Raw genomic sequence first — 21,659 nt, 5'->3', positions numbered from 1 at the left:
TTTTGTCCATATCTTATCTAGGATAGTTGCATTAAATCTGTGAATAGAAAATTGTTCTATGATTACGGAAAAAAATTCGGGGCTCAAAGGGTTAATAAAACGAAGCTCACTATTGATATTTTTGGCAGTGAGATTCAACAGCCAATGACAAAAAAAGTAAATGACGACTTGAGTCAATAATAATAAAAATTCTTAGAACGGAGATATGGTGCTACCTTTATGAGAACCCAAAATGCTAAATTACAGCCAATTTGATTGAAAACGTGTCAAAAATGCCCATATTGGTGGGAGTACCATTTTAAGGGGGCTACCTTTAATCGCGGATCAATATTAATAATTTTCAGTACGGGTATTGTTATTCCATGTAAGCCAAAAATCCCCAAAATAATGACTATTGGGGGGCATGGTATAATAATAAAAGGTAACAGCAAGTGTTGTTGTACAAAAAATGATACAACAACCACATGGAAATTTGTTGTTGTAAGTTCTACTAGTGTCAACTCATTTGACAGAAAAATGTAAACAAACAAACAAATTATCATCAAATTATTTTTATTTAGAAAATGGAATATTTTCGAATCCTCAAAATAAAAATTGAAAAACATGAATGAAAATCTATTAAATTTATATTTCTATCGCTTCCACATCTTTCCTTCAATTGAGCCATTGCCATATATATGTGTAACACATATGAGAATGCTGGGAATAGCGAGTTATTCCTTCAAGAAAGATTTGCTTCCTCAAACTTTCCCAGCAGGCAGATTGAGTAAATTGAATACGGGAGCACATTAATAAAGAACAATTTCAAATTGTATGGGTTCCCAATTTTCCTGCTGGGTGAATTATTGAAACATAATTTGTCAAATTCATATTGACACTAGTATTACGTTGGAATCAAATCAGCTGGGATTTGCTGTTACCTTTCATAATTGTACCATGATTGGGGGGATACTCTTACATGGGCGATACCCTGAAACTTGGATCAATATTAATAATTTTTGGTAGGGATATGTGTCATTCTATGAGAATCCAAAATTCCAAATTGCAACCAATTAGAAAAACGTATTCAAAATCCCTAAAACCGAATCTTGAGTTGTACCACTCTATGAGGACTACACCAAAACGTGGACCGATATATCCCACTTGCAATACCAAACATCCTAGGAGTACTAGAAATGTCTGTGCAAAATTTCAGAGCTATATCTTAAATATGGCAATTTCTATCGCAAATTAAAAAAATCGGATGATGTGTACAGTACAATAAGAACTGTATTTAGGCCCAACAAAATTCCATTCAATCTGGCAATATAACCAATATATCATCCAACCAATTTTAACCAACCCTGGTGGCAAACAACAAAATTGATCAAAACAAACGGTAGGAAGAGGATAATCAGTGTCGGATTTCTTTTAAACAAATTGTGGATTTTATAAACAAAAAACTTATAAATGAGTGTTCAGAGTAATCATCATGCGTCCAGTCCACTCTGTAGTGGCAACAAATCGAAGAAATCTAAAACAGATGTGCTAAGGGCGGCAGTGGGTCGCCTCTATCTCAAGCAAAAATGTTTTGTGGTAAGAAGTCTGAAAGAACGAAATAAGTTTCCAAAAAAAATTAACATTTTGTTTTCCCACCACTACTAGGGTTCGGATAAGTTTCGCAAATCCGATTTTGCCTTGCTGCAGAACAAGAAAAACTTCGTTCTACAAAAAATGATTGATGCCGATTTGCATGGCGGCAACTCGTTTGTCTACTCCAATGTTTTGTGTTTGACCAACAACTACAACATGGTGGATCAACAATTTGCCAAGTACGTTAAGCGAAAACTAACCCTTTCAGAAGCGAAATGTGTTAACGAGAATGTTTTTTTTATAGATATTCACAATTTGTGGAATCCCAGCCGGAAGAAATACGCTCGGAGCTGAAACGTTTCTATGGTCCAATGTTGTGCCACTTATATTTGGAACTAATCAAAGGCCGTGAAACCAAAGCTGCTGTAGATTTTTTACGTAAATATTCACATTTACTGGCAGCTGTGGACACCTACGAAGCACCCTTTCCAACCAAAATAAATGGTTGCTCCGTACCCTCGGCCGATTTGAATATGTCCGATTCAGCCTGGCAACATTTAAATATACGCTATACTCGAGAATCCTTTGCCGAAGATGATCCTGAATTGGAATTCTTTATGAAATTGATACAAAAACTATCGGCCTGCCAGAAACTTGAAACATTGGAACAAGATCCCGAAGTAGCCCAATATAGATCATCGAAATATGAAATACACACCAATGAATCGGTTGTGAATGCTTTGAAAACATTTTTGGAAAAACGTGGTCATGTTTTAATATTAAATCTCATTTACACATGGATACACATTCACATAATAGATAATGAAGTGCGTCAACTATCCGAAGATACAATATTTATGCCAGCAGATGAATTGCCGCCTCAGGATGATGATGAGGATAATGAAGTGCCAGTGGTTAAATCGAAATCTCATTCTTCCAGCAGTGAAAGAAGTTCGAATAAACGTTCAGCTGAGGAACCGGCGGAGGTACAAATTAAAACAGAGATGGATGCAAACGAGGGCAAAGTTAGTGGTTACAATGTTAAGGATTGTCTGAAATCCCTCAAAGAATGTCGTGAACAAATATTTAAAAATCCTTTAGAATATCCACGTGTTGTTAAGATTGCCGATAAAAATCAGGGGTAAGTAGAGGACAATGAAATTTGCATTAAGAAATGGCGAACAATTTCAAATTTGATCACATTGATATCGAATTTGTTGACAGTATAAAATGTCTGAGTTTAACTATTGACAGGTACATTAACTTTGAAGATCATATAAATATTGTCACAGACAATGCCTAGCAGATCCTGTTTACATTGAAGACATCTAGGATAATAGGAGACATCCAAGAGTAAATGAAAATATATTTCTATAAAAGTCATTCAAGTAGATATTGTTTTCATTGACCAAATAAAGAAAGTATTACTTCCCAAGGAGGTCTTCGTTCTAAAGAGGTCTTATTTTAATGAAAGACCTCCGGGAGAACCTTTTTCTATAGAAAACCCCTAAGCCTCCGAAGAAGGTGTTTCCATAGTAGAATTCAAGAATGTCTTATTTTCATAAAAGACCTCTAGAAGAACTTTTTCCCACAGAATACCTCAAGGAAAGGTTATATCCTAGGGAATATTCTGTAGGTCTTGTTTCTGTTGAAGATCTCTAGCAGTCCTTCTAGACAATGCCTAACATTGAGGGCCTCTAAGTTATTTTTTTCCTTAGAATCACTTGTGTTCATATAAAAGACCTCTACAAAAATCTGTCTTCTATGTCTCTTAAGAAGGTAATCTATTTCCCCAAGAAGGTATTTTATCTGTAGAATACATCCAGCTCTTAATAGAAGAACTCAAGGATGTCTTATTTTTTTGTAAAAGACATTGAGGAGAACTTTTTTCCATACAATGTCACAAGGTCTCCCTTGAAAGTTTTTATAGACAAACTCAAGAAAATTTACTTTTTTTATAAATGTCATCTAGAAGAACTTTTTTTTTATAGAAGGAGGAGAACTTTTTTCCATACAATGTCACAAGGTCTCCCTTGAAAGTTTTTATAGACAAACTCAAGAAAATTTACTTTTTTTATAAATGTCATCTAGAAGAACTTTTTTTTTATAGAAGACTTGTAGAAGACATTTTTTCCATTTTTTTTTTTTGTCATTCCATCTCAAGGAGGCCTTCCATTGAAGATTTCTAGGGATCCTTTCTTCATAGACAACGTTTGGCAGATCGTGTTTCTATTGAAGGCGAGCGGCAACAGCCATCTTTGAACGAATTGCCAAAGTGAAAATGACAATAAATGGCGTGAAGTCCAAGCTGAGGTATCAACGCGCAAGACGGCCAGTAGACTCGAATCAACTGTGGAACTTGAAAACTATAGCTTCGAGGTAGTGAATGATTTTATGTACTTCGGTACCGCCAAAAGCAAAACTAATAACATCAGCTTTGAAATCGGAGGAGTATAGTCATGACCAACAGATGCTACTATGGTCTGAGTAAGCAATTCAAAAAACAAGGCCACTTCTCGCCAGACCAAACTCATACTCTGCAAGACGCGTGCTGTTGTATGAATCTGAAGCATTGGGTACTTGCGCAAGCAGATGAGGCGGCTTCAGAGAAAAAATGTCCGAAAGATCTACGCGCCGATCAACGTCGACGGTGAATATTGCTGTCGAATGAACCATGAGCTGTACCATCTTTTCTCGGACATCGACATAGTCAGACTGAATCGAGCTGCAACAGCTACGTTTGTTGTGAGAATGGATGAGGATGCCCCAGCTCAAATGGCATATAAAAGCGAGCCAAAGATCACGAATTCGAGGGAAAGATCACGAATTCGATGGAAAGATCAAGTGGAACACAACATATCGGAACATGGTGTTTCAAATTGGATGAGCTGCGCACAAAACCGACGCGCTTGGAAATCTTTAAAAAAAACCCTATTGGTCGGCCTATTGATCAAACGTTCTATCACAAGCCAGCTAAAGAAAGTTTTCATTAAAGGCCTTTTGGAATTTTTTCATATGAGGCCTTGCAAGGTCTTCCTTTTATTCTCTCTTTTAAGGAATCTAAGAGTATTCTTTCCATACGTATAGATAACCCTTTCTTAATTTCCCCAGATTGTCTTGCCTTGATGATTTCTTTTGTCTATTGAAGACCTGTTGAATATTTCTTTTTAAAGAAAACAACGGGAATATCATCTGCGATGTAAGAAACTTCGAGAAGATTTTCCAATATGTCATCTGTAGGAGATCTCCGTCGATAATATCATCTTTCTATAGAGCCTTCCCCCAGCAGAACTTTTTCCATAAAAAATTTTACAAGACCTTCATTCCATCCTTCATTTGAAATTCTATACGAGTCTTTTTTCCCTAGAATAACTGTAAAATTTGCCTGTTCCTTCCTCATGATTTACTTCTTTCCATAGAAGACTTATTGTGGATCTCTGCCTATAGAAGACATTTTGGAAAACTTCTGTTGATGAAAAACCTGAATAAGATTTTTCTATAGAATATTTATGTCCTTAGAAAACATTGATGTATTCTGCCCAAAGAGAGCATCGAGAATATCCTCTTCTTTTTCGATATAGAAATAATCTTAAATCTATTCTTTATTTTGCAGTTTAACATCCGCCAACTTAGATCCTTTGGAATGTCATTTGGTAGCGGGCTTTGATAATTCCGTTATACAATTATGGCAAATGAATCAACACTTTACACAAGGTAGAAATCTCTATGGGCGTAATTTATCGAAACACTGTCGATGGGATCTAAATAATTTCTGTGAAGAAAATGAAGATGAAATGGAAGAGAGCATCAAGGAATTACACTCAAGTCAAGACTTGCAACTGGAATATGTAAAGGGAAAATACTACGAAAAGAAATATGAAGATAATTCCTAGTAAGCCCTAAGACATTTTTTAACGGCCTATAATTAAAAATGTTTCTTATTTGCAGTAATGCATTTGGTGGAGTTAGCCTGCGGGGCCATGGAGCCGGTGTAACCGATGTTCGCTTTTCCCAACAATATCCGCTTATCTACAGTGTTTCCAAAGACACCACAATGCGTTGTTGGGGTTCGGAAAATCTTCAAACGGCGGCAATTTATCGGGGACATCGTTATCCCATTTGGTGTATGGATGAAAGTCCGGTGGGTATGTATGTGGCAACGGGTTCAAAGGATTTAACGGCGCGACTGTGGTCCTTGGAAAGGGAATTTCCTTTGATTACTTATGCTGGGCATACACAAGATGTTGAGGTGGGTAACATAAAAATAAAGGATTTTATTATTGTAATTTAATAATTTGTATTACAGTGTTTGGCATTCCATCCCAATGGTAATTATATTGCCACTGGTTCCGCTGATTTTTCAGTACGCCTGTGGTGTGTTACCAGTGGCAAATTAATGCGTGTCTTTTCCGATTGTAAACAACCCGTGTGTAGTCTCATCTTTAGTCCAGATGGTAAAATGTTGGCCGCCGGTGGTGAGGAATCAAAAATACGAATTTTTGATTTAGCAGCTGGTTCACAATTGAATGAGCTGAAAGATCACACAGCCACTGTTACAAATATTGTATGGAGTTCAAATGGCCGTTACATTGCATCGGCTAGTCGTGATGGTAGCCTAAGAATATGGGATGTCAAGAAGTTATCAGCAATGAGGTTTGTTTTAATTTTTTTCGATTTCGATTTAAAAAAATAAAATCAATTTTTTTAATTCCAGTGAAAGCAGTTCATCGTCTTCATCATCATCGGCAACGTTGAATCGTGTTGTAGCCCTACCCACCAATTGCCAACGTTTGGTAAAAATATTTTTCAGCAATAATGAAAGTATTTCATGTTTAGGTTGTTAAAAAAATATTTCGTTTGCGTGTCTTTTCTTTGATACTCTTTATAAGACTGTCCCCAAAATGACAATGTGTAAGATTTATTTTAAATGCTATTGTCTAGATGTAATTATTATTTTATTTATTTTTTTTAGAAAGAATAAAGTATATAATTAAGGATTTCATTTTAAAATGCTGTTATTTTAGGATCAAAGGTGTGGGCATAAAGGAAACTAATTAAGAAATGATAACCTAATAAATTTCTCAGGTATGCCCAAGGGTGAGAGAACTTACTCTTGAAGTTAAGAGGTTAATAGTATCCGAACACAAAAGAAAAAAAGTGGTTAGACCATCTGAAGCAATAGATCCAAACAAGTAAATTGTGAACACCGATTAAGTCACTTTCGTTCCCTGCAAGAAAGAATAGACAAGGGCGCTATCACCTCTCCGAAGAGGTGCGCATGTTATTTTAACATTTAGTTTATACAGCACTCCAAGAGTAATTGGGTGGAGAGGAGTGTATTACTTCCTATAAGAGCCCACCCGGCCAAGAAGGTTTGGTACCTTTTTGGTACGAAGGAAAAATGGCAAAGATTATAGCAGGGTAACATCGTACAGACCGATTTCACTTCTGTCCTCATTAGCAAAGACACGTGAGGCTATACTTCCCTCATAGATAAAAAATTTTTCACTAGTCAAAAATCATCATGGATTCCGTAATATATACAGTCTTAAGACTGCTCTGCAAGTCGTTTCCACCAATATTAGTAGAGGACTGAACCAGAACCTAATCGAAGGCATTCGATACTGTCAACCACCCAAACTTTTCGAGAACAGATGGCGTTTCCACTTGGTCAAATAGGGCTGCTGCAACACAAACAACATCCAGTCATTTTTCAAACTATACAATCTAATATATGTGCATACGCCCGTCGTATGCGGAATTCAAAACAGGAAGTTGAAGACCATTAGATTGAAACAGGGAGTTCTCCGAAAATGTTCAATATCTACCTTTCTGATATTCCAAAACCAGTGGACGGCATAGAGGTAGTATTGTATGTAGATGATCATGTCGTCGGGTCTCATTATTGATGACATATGCGAGAGGATACTCCACGCTAATCGAAGCTCCCACTGAAGATAGTTTTCTATGGAGAACAAATTTTGAAAATCAATTACTACAATATTTAGCAGCTTCTTCCACTTGGAGACCCTTGGTACGTTAGGAATGATCTTTATTTCCTCATGAAGGTGTCCAAATGGTGCCATGAAGAGGCACCCTGTTGCAGTTCTCATGACGGCGTTCTGATAGGTGTGAATATTCTCCGTTGCGTAGCACTAGTATTCGCAGACCACACTAGTCTAAATACTTCTCCGTTGCGTAGCACTAGCATTCGCAGACCACACTGATACAGCCTAGCTAGTCATGAAGAGGGACCCTCTTGCAGTTCTCATGGCGGCATTCTGATAGGTCTGAATATTACTTCGTTGCGTAGCACTAGCATTCGCAGACCACACTGGTACCGCAAAGCTAGCCACAGACCGATGTATTGCTTTGTAAAAGCGATAAGCGACTTGAGGACCTTGTTCCTACTTTTCAACTGATCGCAAATACCTGTGGTTTGCGCGGACGATTTGAATATGCTATCGAATGTGAACCCGAGTATTTTGGGGTAGTTGGTGGTCGGAATTGTTTGCCCCTCGACCTTCACATTCAATGCGATTCCCATCTCCGCAGTCCATGTGGTGAACAATGTGGCTGAAAATTTCGTGGCGGATATTTTCAGGTTGTTAACTCGACGAGATAGACACATGTGTACTCAACTATCAACTTACATGTGTTGTTTTTGTTGTAACAGGTTGACTGTTGACGAAAGTTCTTTCCCGGAAATGTTGAAAGAAAAAAACGGAAGAAGGAAAATATATTAATTAATTATTACGAAATCGGATTTGAAGAGGGTAGCGGGAGAAATTGTGCCACATCTATTGGCTTTAGCTATAAGTCTATAGGCCATAGACTTGTAGGCTCGGACGGACAACTGAATAGATGCATCAGCAGAAATGGTTCGAAAAGTAAAGAAGCGACTTGGTCGAAAACCGCGACGCAGTGGCCGAAAAATGTCTCGTGAGCTGAACATATCGCAATATTCCATTCGGAAAATATTGAAAATGAGCTCGGGATAAAGCCATTGAAATTCCAAAAAGTGCATGAACTTACACCGCAACAGAAATAAAATAGACTCAAAAGAGCTAAAGAGTTGCTTCGATTGGGCTAAAGTGGTGAACTGCCGATTTTGGTTTTCTCCGATGAGAAAACATTCGTTGTCCAGCAAACAAAATGATCGTGTTTATTTGCCAAAGAGGTCAGCTGAAAATGTGAACCTTCGGTTGGCCACCGGTGAACCGGTGGTCTTGGGCACGCAAGTATTTTGGCCGCAGACCTTGGATATTCCAAAAGGACTCAGCACCATCGCACTCAGCACAAAATGAGGTTCCTCGCTTCATTTCCACCGCACAATGGCCACCAAATTCTCCGGTCCAATCCGTTGGACTATTGTGTCTGGAGTATATAGGAAAGCAAGGTTGGCACTAGAAAATACCAAAGTGTCGATCACCTCAAGCAAGCGCTTCGCCGGGAATGGGTCAAAATACCGCAGAGCAACATTCGGGCAGCGTGTGACTGTTTCATACGAACAAATGTAAACTTATCCTAATTTTTCGAAATTTTTTTATTTCATTCAATAAAATTAAAATAATAATAAAATTATGGCGTTTGACTTTGTTTCAGTTTTTTTATCTCACCCCAAAATAAATTTTTTATTTGTTGCTTTTTGTAATTATTTGTTTCTTTTTTATTGTATTTAAAATATGTTTATAACTTTTTTTCTATATGTTCATAACCTATGAATCTAAACGCATAACTTCTTCTTGTGTGATTTTACGACAGTTTTTCTGTTGTGGAACATGGACATGGAAATAAAATAAAAAAGTGTTTGCAATTTTGAAAACATTTATATAATTCTGTAGAAAAGATAACAGCTAACTAAACAAATTATATAATTTAAAAAAATGGTATAACAAAAGGAGCTGCTATTAATGGTATTTGTTGAGATGATGCGGTTTGAATTTTATCAAAATTATAAGTTTTTAAAGACAATTTTTTTTAATTATATTTCCTTTATAATTACGTATATATGTTGTTGTATGTATGTAGCATGTGATGTGCTTATTGTTGTGGGATACATTTAAGGTCACTATTTTCAGTTTGGATGAAATAAAATATAATATAAAAAATAATAATAGTAATAAATAATTTTAATGTATGTTTCAGAACATAGGATGAGAATAGGCATTTGGAAAAGAAAACTAAAGCTATAAAAAATAATGAAAAAATAGGTATGCAAAGAATAGAAAATAGAATATAAACAATATACCCTTATAATTATTTTTAAGCTTAAAAGAAAAGAAAATAGTTTACACTAAATGAGGCAATGAAGAGTTGAAAGTATTTTTTGTAGTAGTAGTTGTTGTGGTTTAAGAGCCAACTAAAAAGAGGACTATCACTTTTATGTTTTTGTTGTTTAATAATTTAGTAATTCTCATTAAATAACTATGTCTGAAATTAATTTATATATTTTTTGGCTAAGAACACGATGGAATCTTAGCGTTTAAGTCGTCCGCGCATAAAAGCCAACGTTTTCTGCATTAGCGGTGCCTTTTTGGGTCGCACTGAAGAATGTGCTGTAGGAGAGAAATTTGGGGACAATGTTAATAAAAAAAATAGTTTACAAATTTTTGTTTTCTTTAAAATACTTACAAACTTGAGCATGATCCCTAACCGTTGATGGAACTTTTAAACGTTGGTCTCCGGTCTTAGCTGCATTGGGCGTAACACTTTGCAGAGCCGCCACGCGGGCTGCCGGTGTTGCAACCATTTTTGATTTTGTGCCATATTGTTCCTGTTTACGTTGAACATTCCTTGGCGGCTTAACCATTGAGTCAACAAATGCCAATTGTGTTTTTCGCACAGGAGCGGCGGCAATTTTTTGTGATGCCTTAATGCTATCCTTGAGAAAACTTAAACGTCTTTCCTCTTCTTCTTGGCAACGCTGTAAAAAAAATATTTTTGGGTTATAGACATGGATTTTTTAAGAATATTTTTTGGAACTGAGGCGTGGAGTTTTTAAGAATATTTTTTGGAACTGAGACGTGGATTTTTTAAGAATATTTTTTGGAACTGAGGCGTGGAGTTTTTAAGAATATTTTTTGAAATAGTTTAGGCTTAGTTTTTTTTACGAATAGGAAAGCAAATCTGAATTCTCTCTACGGGGAACAAATCTGAATGCTACCATCGCAGATAGTCAGCGTGTTTTGATGGAGTCTCGGATGAAAAAAAACGTGTGTTTATGATGTCAATATCGACGCCCCTAAATAAGCAATCCCTTTGTCTATAATCACCACCTTTCTAAAGTAACCTTCCAAGCACTGGAATGTTAGGCAGCATGGTTCCATCAGTGTTTCACGGTTTTCAGTCAGGGTACCGAGTGTATGCGAACAGAACCTTGTTAATACTTGGTAGCCTCAGCAAAATTTTTTCAACCTTAGCTACTAAGTCTTTGACGTCATATTGAAATCTGTCAATGCCAAGGAAGCCTCCGACAAAAAGATCTGCAGACGCGGAGTTAACTTTAGCAACCGGTTCATCGAGCGGGATAGAATTGCGATTGCCGACCAGGAATTCCTCCAGCTAAAAAGTAACCTCAAATTTATGTGGAAGTTCTAAAAAAACTATCCAAATGACTTCTTGATTGAAAGGATTCTAAGTACGACCGACAGCGAAAATGGAACCAGGAATATGTAATTAAATAGGACCTTCGAGGGGGGTAGCTGAATGACTACAGATCGTTGTCACCATCCACCAATGAAGGTTAGAAGTCGTGACTAGGTTGTCCAGAAGGAGAACCCGTACAATGGCCTCTGAAAAGGCGATTGGACGCAACCGCCTTCTATAGGAATTCCAAAAACCATATAAACTGTTAAACTCGAAAGGGGATGTCCTTGCGTCAACAAGGCCAAGAACGAAACATGAAACACACAGCAAACAGCCCCTGCAAAGATTGTGACAAGAAGAAGGCGTTGACATGTCATATACACTTACAGCGCAGGAATCTGTTTTGGTTGCGTCGACAAAGACCCCTGCAATGAATGACAAGAAGAAGGCGAAAGGCCAAACCTTTAATCTCGACGCAAGGGTATCAGAAGCTAGGATTTCTAGATGACCGGATATGCTCGCGACAGCAGTGTCGACTTCCACAGCGTATACAACTGTATGGATCTAACCTCAAAAACCAAATTTTCAATCACGACGCAAGGGTTCCAGAAGTTCGAACCGAAGCAGACCGATATCGCTACTCTGCCAGGCATTCTGAAATACCAGATATGCTTGCCATAGCTGTGTCGATTTTGGACGGCGCCTGCTATTTGAACACTAAAACACAACCAATTGCTGTGAAGAGGAGGATGCGGTGCAGCAAACTGCTTCGGTTGCGTCGTTCCGAACAATCAGTGACAGGAAAAAGGCGAAAAGGCCAAATTTTTTGCCTCGACGCAAGGGTCCCAAAAGTCGGAACCGAAGTAAGCCGACGCTGCAACTCAGACATGTGTTCTGGAGGATTGTATCGACGTTATCCAAAATAATCCCTCTCGCTGATCTAGTTGGGGTCATTATCTACATATCGTAGACAATATTCATATTCATGAAGAACGACGATATTTTTTTTAACGCCTACAACGGACCGTACTGGAAAAAGCAGAGGGGCTATACGGCTTGGGTAAGTCCGTCTTTCACCGGAGAAGCTAGCAACTGTTAAATTTGGTGCACATTACTCCATACATTCTCACTCGTAGAAATCACACTTGTCCAGGAGCCGCATAATAAAGAGTATTGAACTGACCTTTTAAAAATATTTTACATATGTTTGTAGGATTTAAGGATATTTTTCAAATAAATTTAAAATGTAGAGGCCTAGTTTTTGTATTCGTGACTATTATATTTGGGCTGAAATGCATTGTATTATATTCAATTCCCCTGATACATTAAAATACATATATATTCAATTGTAAACAGATTTAATGTACAGTATCTCTGTGGTAGGTTAAAAACTATTTTTAATACTCTATTTTGACAAGCTTGTAGACTTCTGAGGGACATTGTATTTCTTGCGCATAAATCATTGGAATATATGTTAAATGAGAATGAACAAAAGACAGGAGATTTTGCAAAGAATTTGACACCTAATTGTTATAAATATTTATTAAAACTTACCATAAACATTTCCCTCCACGATTCATTTTCCAGACGTTTCTGTGTGCGATAATTACGCGATACATGAATCTGCCATAGAACATCACTATCCTCCATTAAATACGGATTGTAATCTTCAAATATGAATAGCTGTTGGGGTGTGGCTCTTTCCAATACTGGACGCAAAACTTCAAATGGTACACCACCAGTGTATTCCAAAGCTAAGAAATGAAATAATAAAATTTTAAACAAAATCCAATAAAAAAAAATATAATAATTACCATCAATATTCTTTTGCAGAATCCTTATACACATATCAAACAGCGAGGGCACTTGATATATTTGACCAGTTTTGGTACCAGAATAAATTTTTGTTCTATTTATATGAAAAAGTAGTGAGTTATAGAGCGAAACAACAATTTCAACAAAACAAATATTCTCAAATCAAACCTTATGGTCTTTGAGGAAATGCCATGCTGTAAAGCATCGGCATCGCTCATGGTGCGCACAGGAGGTCTAGATGATGAACTTGATGAGGTATTAAACACACAATCCATTACAGTTTGATTCAATGGCATTGGTCGATAATTTGTTGATATTGTGGGCAGTTCTAAGGCAATGCTGGGATCCAAAGGTTCCAATTTTGCCGACGAAGCCAATAGATCTGGTTTCTAAAAATATGAAAACAAGCATCGAATTAAACACAAATTGCCTAAAAAATTTATATTCAGTAAACTCACCGCCGTTGGTAATTTTGAGGGTGTTGTTGCCGCCATAGGACTATACGCTGCAGGTGTGCTGGATAAACCATTTTTCCTTTGACTACTTGTTGAAGGTTTGGGAGGAGATTCTTTGGAACTGCCACCACCACCACTACTACAACTGCTGCCGGGTGTTGAGGTTTTATTGGATTTCTTACTTTTCTTAACCGGTTTATCTAACATGCCTAAAATATCATCGAAATTCGTGCCCATGGTTGAATCGAAACCATCCTCCTCCTCGCCTTCATTGGCATCTTGTGGAGGTGAAGATCCATTTTCAACCAATTTGCCCGAGCTTTTATGTGATGTTTTGGCAATTTTGGGCAGTGGTGATTTAAAATCACTCGATTCAGTATCGGAATTGTGTCGTTTCCGACATTCTTGAGTTGAGTCTTTGGTGCTAGATGGCGATGATGATGATTTATGTTTGTCTTTTGATGAGGATGACGATGCTTGTTTTTCTTCTTTATTCTTTTCTTTGTTTTTATCCTTTTCCTTGTGTTTATCCTTGGAGGAACTTTTATGATGCTTCTCAGATCGTTCTTTGTGCTTCTCCTTTTCGCTGCTGTCTCTCTCTTTGGAGGAAGATTTGTGTTTGTGTTCCTCCTTACTACTACTGTCTTTGTGATTGGATATTTCTTTATCCGATTTCTGTTTTTCTTCTTTACGCTTCTCACTGTGCTCTCGATCCTTTTCATGATGTTTATCCTTGTGTTTATCTCTGGACTTGTGTTCGCCGCCTTTTTCCTTATCTTTACTACTGCTTTTGTGGTGACTTTCTTTATCCCGTTTCGATGAAGATGATGAGGATGATGACTTGTGTTCATTTGAGTGTTTCGAAGATGAATGTTTGCTAGACGATTCCTTGTGTGGTGTATTATTATGACTACTGCTACTACTACTATGACTTCTATCTTTGTGTTTTTCCTTCTCGGAATGATTTGAATGTCGACTGCCACTGTGACTATTACGATTTTCATCCTCATCTATATGCATATTATCATTTGGCGATGGATCCGGCTCATCGTTGTCATTATGGTGTTGCGTATCATTTTCATATGTTTGGGATGTTGTGTCCATGGGTTCTTCTTCGGCTGCCACCATAGCTTTCCATTTTGTTACCAAGGTTTTTGCTGCCACACCAATTTCTCCATTGAATTTCCTCAGCGAATTGACTGTTTTTCCCACTCCCGTTTCCTGGAGATGTTCGACTTTAATTGGTAATTTGTATAGTTTATTGATACAGTGAAGTAGCTGGATAAAATAGAATGAGAAATACTAATAAGATAGGAATTCTTTTCATTCAAATTTCAAAATATGGAGTTGTGAAGAAAATCAAATTTTCTCAAAATTTCTTAATCATCGGAACAGATGTGTGGCTGTACATAATATAGAAATTGTAGACTGGGTGTAGATAAAGAAATAAAAAGATAATGTGATCCAAACACTCATATCATTCTTCAGACTACAGGATATCAATGTAAGGGAATAGCGTTAAACTATCCTGGAAATTGGTTTATCCACCTCTGGCTAATGTAAATGTTTATAATAATTTATATCGCACAGTCTAATTGCCAGTTGTTGTCTGAAGTTTGCCACATCCATTCTTTGAAATTTATCCAGGACTCTAAGTGAAAATTGAACAGAGATTCCTGACATGCGTTTCCCAAATGTTCTTGGACCACCCATAGTATTCTTCCCCGTTGAAGGGTTAACTTATGCCCCTTTTGGCACGAGACGTCGGAATTCTTTCGATCAAGATGTCATTCCAACATCAATTTAGAATTTCAGAATAAATTTGAGGTATCTCTTGATGTGAAGGAATTTTTTGTCTGTAATCGTGCTTTCTTAGCATAGACCACCAAAAAACCCCGTTGTTTCGACCACAGTAGAAAATATCATCATCGTCAACCGTCAATGGTGAATCATGTTAGAGAAGGGTCGGGAAGGTCGAGAAGGTCTGTATTGCTCTTCAGACTCTCGTTTGTCACCGAGAGTAATGGGATTGGAAGGGTTTAATAGTCTATTTGAACGTTAGCAGTTGTTGTTGTAGCAACAACATACATGTTGTGGGCTATTGATTGTCTGTTTCTTGCCGAATAGGAATTGAGCCAAACGCTGCATCTACAACATATAATTGTGTCGAGGGACCGGTAAGTCTTCTCATGAAGTTGGTCCACTGTAGTCATGAGTAATCAGGGCAACACTCTGGTAGGTCTGTACATTCTTCCACTGCGTATCACTTCGCAAATCACACTGTCGCCACATAGCTTTATAAGAGGTCAAAAAGGTTTCTGCTGTCGGCTAGCGACTTTAGGACCTTGTTCCTACTTCTCAGCTTATCGCAAAAAGCAGTGCCTTATGCAGATGACTTGAAAAGACTGTCGAACGTTACTCCCAGTATCTTGGCGTAGTTAGCGATCAGAATCAGTTCTCCATTGACTATTACTGACGACAGGAGTGAAATCCGCCTGTACGATTCATATCTGCTGGCAGGGGTGCTGGGTGGTTAACGACAAGTTGAGGGCTGAATTTAAATACTCAAATCCGGGTTCATCCAGTTGCTTAAGCATTACCATACATATTCCGTCCGGGCCCAACGCTTTGGATTACTAATCGTTTTTGATAACATTTGCAACGTCCTCCTTCGAAAATTGTGCTGGTACCTCCTAGGCTAGGAGTGCCCTTTTGCGACATAATACACTCCTTTTCGCCCTGCCACTCTCGGGCTGCTCAATGAATTACCGGTTAAAATAACACGCGCACTTTTTCCGGTCTGTAACAGTTACGTCGTTAAATGTGAAAGCTGCCCTGTCATCATTCCTTCCAGATTCGTGAGTGACATAACCGTTGCCTACAATTTACTTGTTTTTGGTTACAATGTTGCATTGCTTCAGGTGGTATTGCTACTTTATCCTTTTTTGCTCGCATACTACTAGTCTGTTGACTTCAAGGGTAAGTTTTCGCACCCTTGGGTCTTCAGGGATCATACGACCGAGCTCATCACGCTCATTAGCTAATACCGTTGCTTCTGCTGGGAAGTTTGGTCTTACTTCGTGTACTACTTCAACAAATACATGTGCGTGTAAGACGGCGCAGTAGTCGAAGCACATCCTGATTTGTGTTCGCAACGTTGGGACTTGTCCAAGAGCAGTCGTACTATCACAACCCTGGTTCTGGCAGCGCAGCAACTGATAGATTTGATATCGTTGTTTGTTGCTCGGGACGGGTTCTAACTTGTTCCTTTCTGGAGGTATTTTTAGGACTCTTCCTTTACCCGACATAGACTCCTCACCTTTCTTCGCAATGGAAGGTGGTGCCAACTTTCGTTGAAACTGCACTTGTTGAGGTAAAAAATGGCAATGCCAAGGCACCCGCAGCAATCGCTATCATTTTTGTTTTTTTAGAAATGAGGAAGGATGTTTTGTGGAGATTCCACTAAAGTTTTTTGTGTGACGATTATTCAGTCCTGAGGCCATCCTTTGGTTCTAAATCAATATTCTAGGTTCTCATTGAGTGTCTACCGAAATTTGATCATTACCAGTCTCCACATTGGATGTATTGTTCTCTTTTTATTTAAATCCAAATATAAGTCCAAGTTGGTTTTAATGACCTATTGTCAATCACATTAGTTGAAAATTATAAATACCACTCGATCTCCAAGTATAGCACCTAGAGGAAGATCCAACCACTTTATATGTATTTTGGTGCATTTTCCAAACGAACACCCGAGTTTTTACCCAAAGTTCGGGTGCTGGAATCGAATTATATTCGGTTCTACGGAACCTATAAGATTAATATTGCTTATGGGGTTATCTCAAACCGTTTGGGATATGCAATCAAAATGTCGATTTTTAGACCCGATTTTTGGTTGTGATAAAATTTGATAAAGAGTCTACTATAGTCTGTCATCAATCCAGGCCCAAATGAAACACTACATGTTGAGCTTTCCAAAATGGTGCGATATGTGGTAAAAACAGATAGCCCTAGGGAACCTGATTGAAATTCATATTTCCAGAGAATCCATATTTGTGACAGAACTTTCGTTTCATAAGCCGAGCTTAGCCAGTTTAAAAGATCATATTCGGCAATGTTGTCTTCAACTTGATCTTTTCATTTTATTCGTGGCTTTCCCCTTCTGCGTGAACCATCAGATGGTTCGCTTTTATATGCCTTTTGGGCTTGGGCATCTTCATCCATTCTCACAACATGGCCTAGCCAACGTAGTCGCTGCAGCTCAACACGTCTAACAATGCCGATGTCCGATAATAGCTGGTACAGTTCATGGTTCATTCGACGGCGATATTCACCTTCAACGTAGATCGGTCCATAGATCTTTCGGAGAATTTTTCTCTCAAACACTCCAAGAGCTGCCTCATCTGCTTGCGTAAGTACCCATGCTTCAGATCTATATAATAGCACGGGTAGTATCAGCGTCTTGCAGAGTGTGAATTTGGTCTGGCGGGAGGTGGTCTAGCTTTGAGTTGCTTACTCAGTACATAGCAGCATCTGTTGGCCAACACTATTCTTCTCCGAATTTCAAAACTGATATCATTAGTTTTATTTATGGCGATACCAAGTTTCCCATGGTGTTCGGTCTTCCCATGGTGTTCGGTCTTCCCATGGTGTTCGGTCTTCGGCCGGGGATTCAGAGCTTTATTCTATGGGCAAATGTCAAGACTGGCTAAACAGTATGCCCTTTTAAATATAAAAATATCAACAAATATTGAAAATATAGCCGATTTATTGTGTTAGCATCAAGTGACGGCAAGAGTGCTTCTCAAACTTTTCATTAAAGACGTTCTCCTATGGAGAACAGTAATCTAGGGTTCTATAGCTCATAACTTTTGAGCCAAAATTGGTACAAATATTGACTCATTTTTTTATGCTCAAAGTGCAGTTTTTTTTTTTTTTTTTTTGAATTATATATTTGGTCTGTTCCAGAACCTGCAAGAATGTAATTTTTTTTACTACGATAACCATTTTTCCTTTATGATATCGAAGAAAATAGTAAAAAATAGTAGATTATTGCAGTACGGGAACAGACCAAGTATGTTTACATTGTACCCGGATTTAGTTAACCCAGAGGGTTTTAATTGTCAGTCCCATTGCCTATTTGTCGAATAAATCCTCATAAAGTAGTTTAACCCTGCAAAAAGTTCTAATGTAAGTGCCGTTTTAGGGAGTTTTCAAAAAAAAAAAAAAAAGTTTTCAAAAAAGATACAAATTTTAATACCATTGGTTCCGGAGAACCTTGTAACCGGAAATCCGGTTCAAATATCCAGGAACGTCCCACAATTAAAAACTATATTTCCAAAAAAATCTAAGATATCGGATCGTTTAGCCATTAAAATTAAAACAAAATAGGGACTTTCCACAATACTAATGATACGAACATGTCACAGCAGAACCTAGCGAGAATCCTAAATCAAAATACAGTGCCATATTGAAGGGTAAATATCTTAAGTATATTGCGGCCTTTCTAAAGAAATTCTATGCTAATCCTCTACCACACAACAACAATCAGCATATGTAGCAAAAACACAAACACACACGCATACGAATACAAATAGCGCAACAACATCTGCAACAACAACACGAGTGTAAATAAAAACATCTGTTAGTTTCATGGGACATCACTCAGGTTGTTGTTGTAATCAAATTTATCGTTGCTTTCGCTTTCTTTCTGCTGCTCTTGTTGTTGGTGGTGTTGTTTGCATTTCTTTTGGACCATTTCAGACATATTCTTTAATTCTTTCTTTCCACCTTTCTTTTTTAACAAATGACAGCACACAAGAAAACTGACACCTTGCTGTTTATACGGATATTCCCCTAATGGATCAAATTAAAATAGATGATAATATATACTGGAATAAAAATAGACTACTAGACGCCATACATCATATGTCTGTCATTCATTCTTTTTCTTTTTTGTTCATAATTTCACAATGCAATGACATTTTCCGATGTGTTGTTGTTGTTCTTTTCATTGGCATTTTGGGATTCCAAAATTTCTGCATACGTCTCCAACGTCATATGGCATCGCCAGGGAAGAGACAACTTTTTTTTGGTTGAAGTTTTTCGTTTTGTTTTTTCTGGTTGCGACAACTACTTACCCTGGCCTCATTGTCTTGGCTATTATCAATGCTACGCTGATAATGTTGTATAACTTCAACAATGGAAGTGGTCATTGCGGTTCCGTTATCCACTCCGTGTATTTGGTTAGTTCGGAAAAGTTCACTATAATCTCTTTAATTAATTAATTAATTAACTGAAAAAAAAGACACAACAAACAACAAAAAATGTCGAGACGTCAAATTAAGTTAGGAATGAAAAAACGGAATGAAGTGATTACCAAATAGCGCTAGATTATGGTTACTAGTGTTGTCGCTGCTAGTATTTGGTATTTGAGAGCAGTGATTTAGAACAAGGTGTGTTCACATTGGTATATATTTTAAGAGATTTTGGAAACCTAATGTGGGCCGGGAAGAATCGGAAATATCCTATACAATCATAATCCAAAATATAAGGAATATAGTCCGTTCAATTGGAAAACATGTCCGAAAACCCTCAAAATACTGAAAATGTGGAGCTTAGTTTTAGTAGTAAACATACCAAGAAGGTTAGGCTAGAAGATAAGCGATGAGCGTTCTACCAAAATGGATTTTGTTGACTTAGTATCCAGTCCAGTGCCTTATGTTGAGGGAACAATTTCCTTGGATTCGGATGGTGAATTCGATAACCTTCAGGCCGTGAGTTTAGGTAGGAAAAAACCCATTGAAACTCATTCCTCGTTGGAATGAAGAAGAATGAAGAATATAATCTCAAGATATCGGTAAAAATTAAATGGAATGGCAAACCCGAAGCATTTATACTTCGTAAATATCAGAAGTTCGCTGTGATATTTCAAAAATTGGCAGTTTCACGCCGAGGAATATAAAGCATAAATAATATAGGCACATCGATTAGAAAACATTCTCAAATTCTCAAAATACTGTATATGTGTAGCTTATGCCTAAAGTTTGACTGATTTTGATTATTTTTGGTAATAAACATACTGAGAAGGTTATGGTAGAAGATCAGCGACTGCCCGATAGCAGTCCGTCCACTTGGAAACCATTGGTCCATTGTGATTATCCTAAAATACGTTGTAGAGAAAGAGAAGGAAAAGGTTAAAGTTGATAATTCCGCCATGACAAGGTTTGAGCATAGCTGATTTTGAGATCTATCACGAAGAGAAGTTAAATTTGTTTCTGTAACGGCATTTAAGACTTGGTTGCCAAAATTGTAATAAATATAATTAAAAAAGTTTAGACTCTCTATCTCAAATCTAATAGCCTAGACAGACGGCAGCCTTAATTTGCATTAACAGCCTAAATTCAAATTAACTCGTACATTATCCTCATTTTTATGTGTTGTTAATGCACAAAATCCAACTGAATTTATACTGAATTAGGCAATTTCAATATGGCAATGCTGTCGAAAATTAATTGTTTCTTGTCAAATTTATTTATATTTATGAAAATAAAAATAAGAAATGAAGGCAAATTTCAACAATTTTCAAAATTGGGAGCTGTTTTGCTAAGATAATAGTTGCTATTCCTCCCTTATGTCATGTATCTATTTCCTAAAGATGTAATCCCGAAAAATATCGAAACAAATGTAAAAAATGTTCATCTTACACACAGACAAACAATTGTTTTGAAGCAAAAAACTGTTTCGTAAATGCAGAAACTCTCGTCTGTCAGGGGTAAATATTAATTCAAATTAAGAAATTTTTAATGCAAATTAAGGCTGTCGTCTGTCTATGGTATAACAATCATTTAGATTACACGTTCAATCGTTTCCGTCTCCTCTTCCGATAGTATTCCACTTCATTAACTTTATATTTCGAACGGAGATACTTCTCGGTTTCTCATTATAAATCTTGCTGATTTGATCAAAGTTATAGCTAGTGGATTTAATTTTGTATGATATATCGAAGTAAATTCAACTGGATTTAGCAATTAAATCGAGAGAATGCACGATAAAATATATAGCCTAAAATCGCCTTAATGATCAGCCTGAGTAGAGCTTCTATTAGATATAAGAAATGCTACCGATCGAGTGTTCCAGAACGACGCATGGTACAATACCACAAAGTATGATAATTTTAGGTGACTAAGAAAAGACTCGACTGTATGTAGTGGCTTCTAATAAATATAC

The 21,659-nt window shown here is 37.3% G+C and overlaps 2 protein-coding genes across 2 annotated transcripts; one reads left to right on the top strand and one right to left on the bottom strand.

The window, feature by feature from the left end:
- The first annotated feature begins 1,449 nt into the window (after positions 1–1,449).
- LOC133334458 (TAF5-like RNA polymerase II p300/CBP-associated factor-associated factor 65 kDa subunit 5L) lies at positions 1,450–6,416 on the top strand. The gene is made up of 7 exons (XM_061542753.1): positions 1,450–1,575; positions 1,645–1,811; positions 1,877–2,713; positions 5,186–5,464; positions 5,521–5,821; positions 5,879–6,225; positions 6,287–6,416. Exons 1-7 carry the CDS (start codon positions 1,450–1,452, stop codon positions 6,414–6,416), a joined length of 2,187 nt encoding a protein of 728 aa, XP_061398737.1.
- A 3,632-nt stretch (positions 6,417–10,048) lies between these two features.
- Positions 10,049–19,674, bottom strand: LOC133334457 (transcription elongation factor B polypeptide 3). Its single transcript, XM_061542752.1, has 7 exons — positions 19,571–19,674; positions 13,502–14,708; positions 13,144–13,357; positions 12,975–13,069; positions 12,715–12,914; positions 10,207–10,498; positions 10,049–10,130 (listed from the first exon to the last, which is right to left on the bottom strand). The coding sequence occupies exons 1-7, from the start codon at positions 19,643–19,645 to the stop codon at positions 10,051–10,053; spliced, it is 2,163 nt and encodes a 720-aa protein (XP_061398736.1). The 5' UTR covers positions 19,646–19,674; the 3' UTR covers positions 10,049–10,050.
- Positions 19,675–21,659: the final 1,985 nt, after the last annotated feature.

This window comes from Musca vetustissima, unplaced genomic scaffold (genome assembly GCF_032173495.1).
Source record: "Musca vetustissima isolate MV318-11 ecotype Yass unplaced genomic scaffold, APGP_CSIRO_Mvet_v1 utg561, whole genome shotgun sequence".
Lineage (NCBI taxonomy): Eukaryota > Metazoa > Arthropoda > Insecta > Diptera > Muscidae > Musca > Musca vetustissima.
This window is presented reverse-complemented; position numbering and strand designations above follow the sequence as displayed.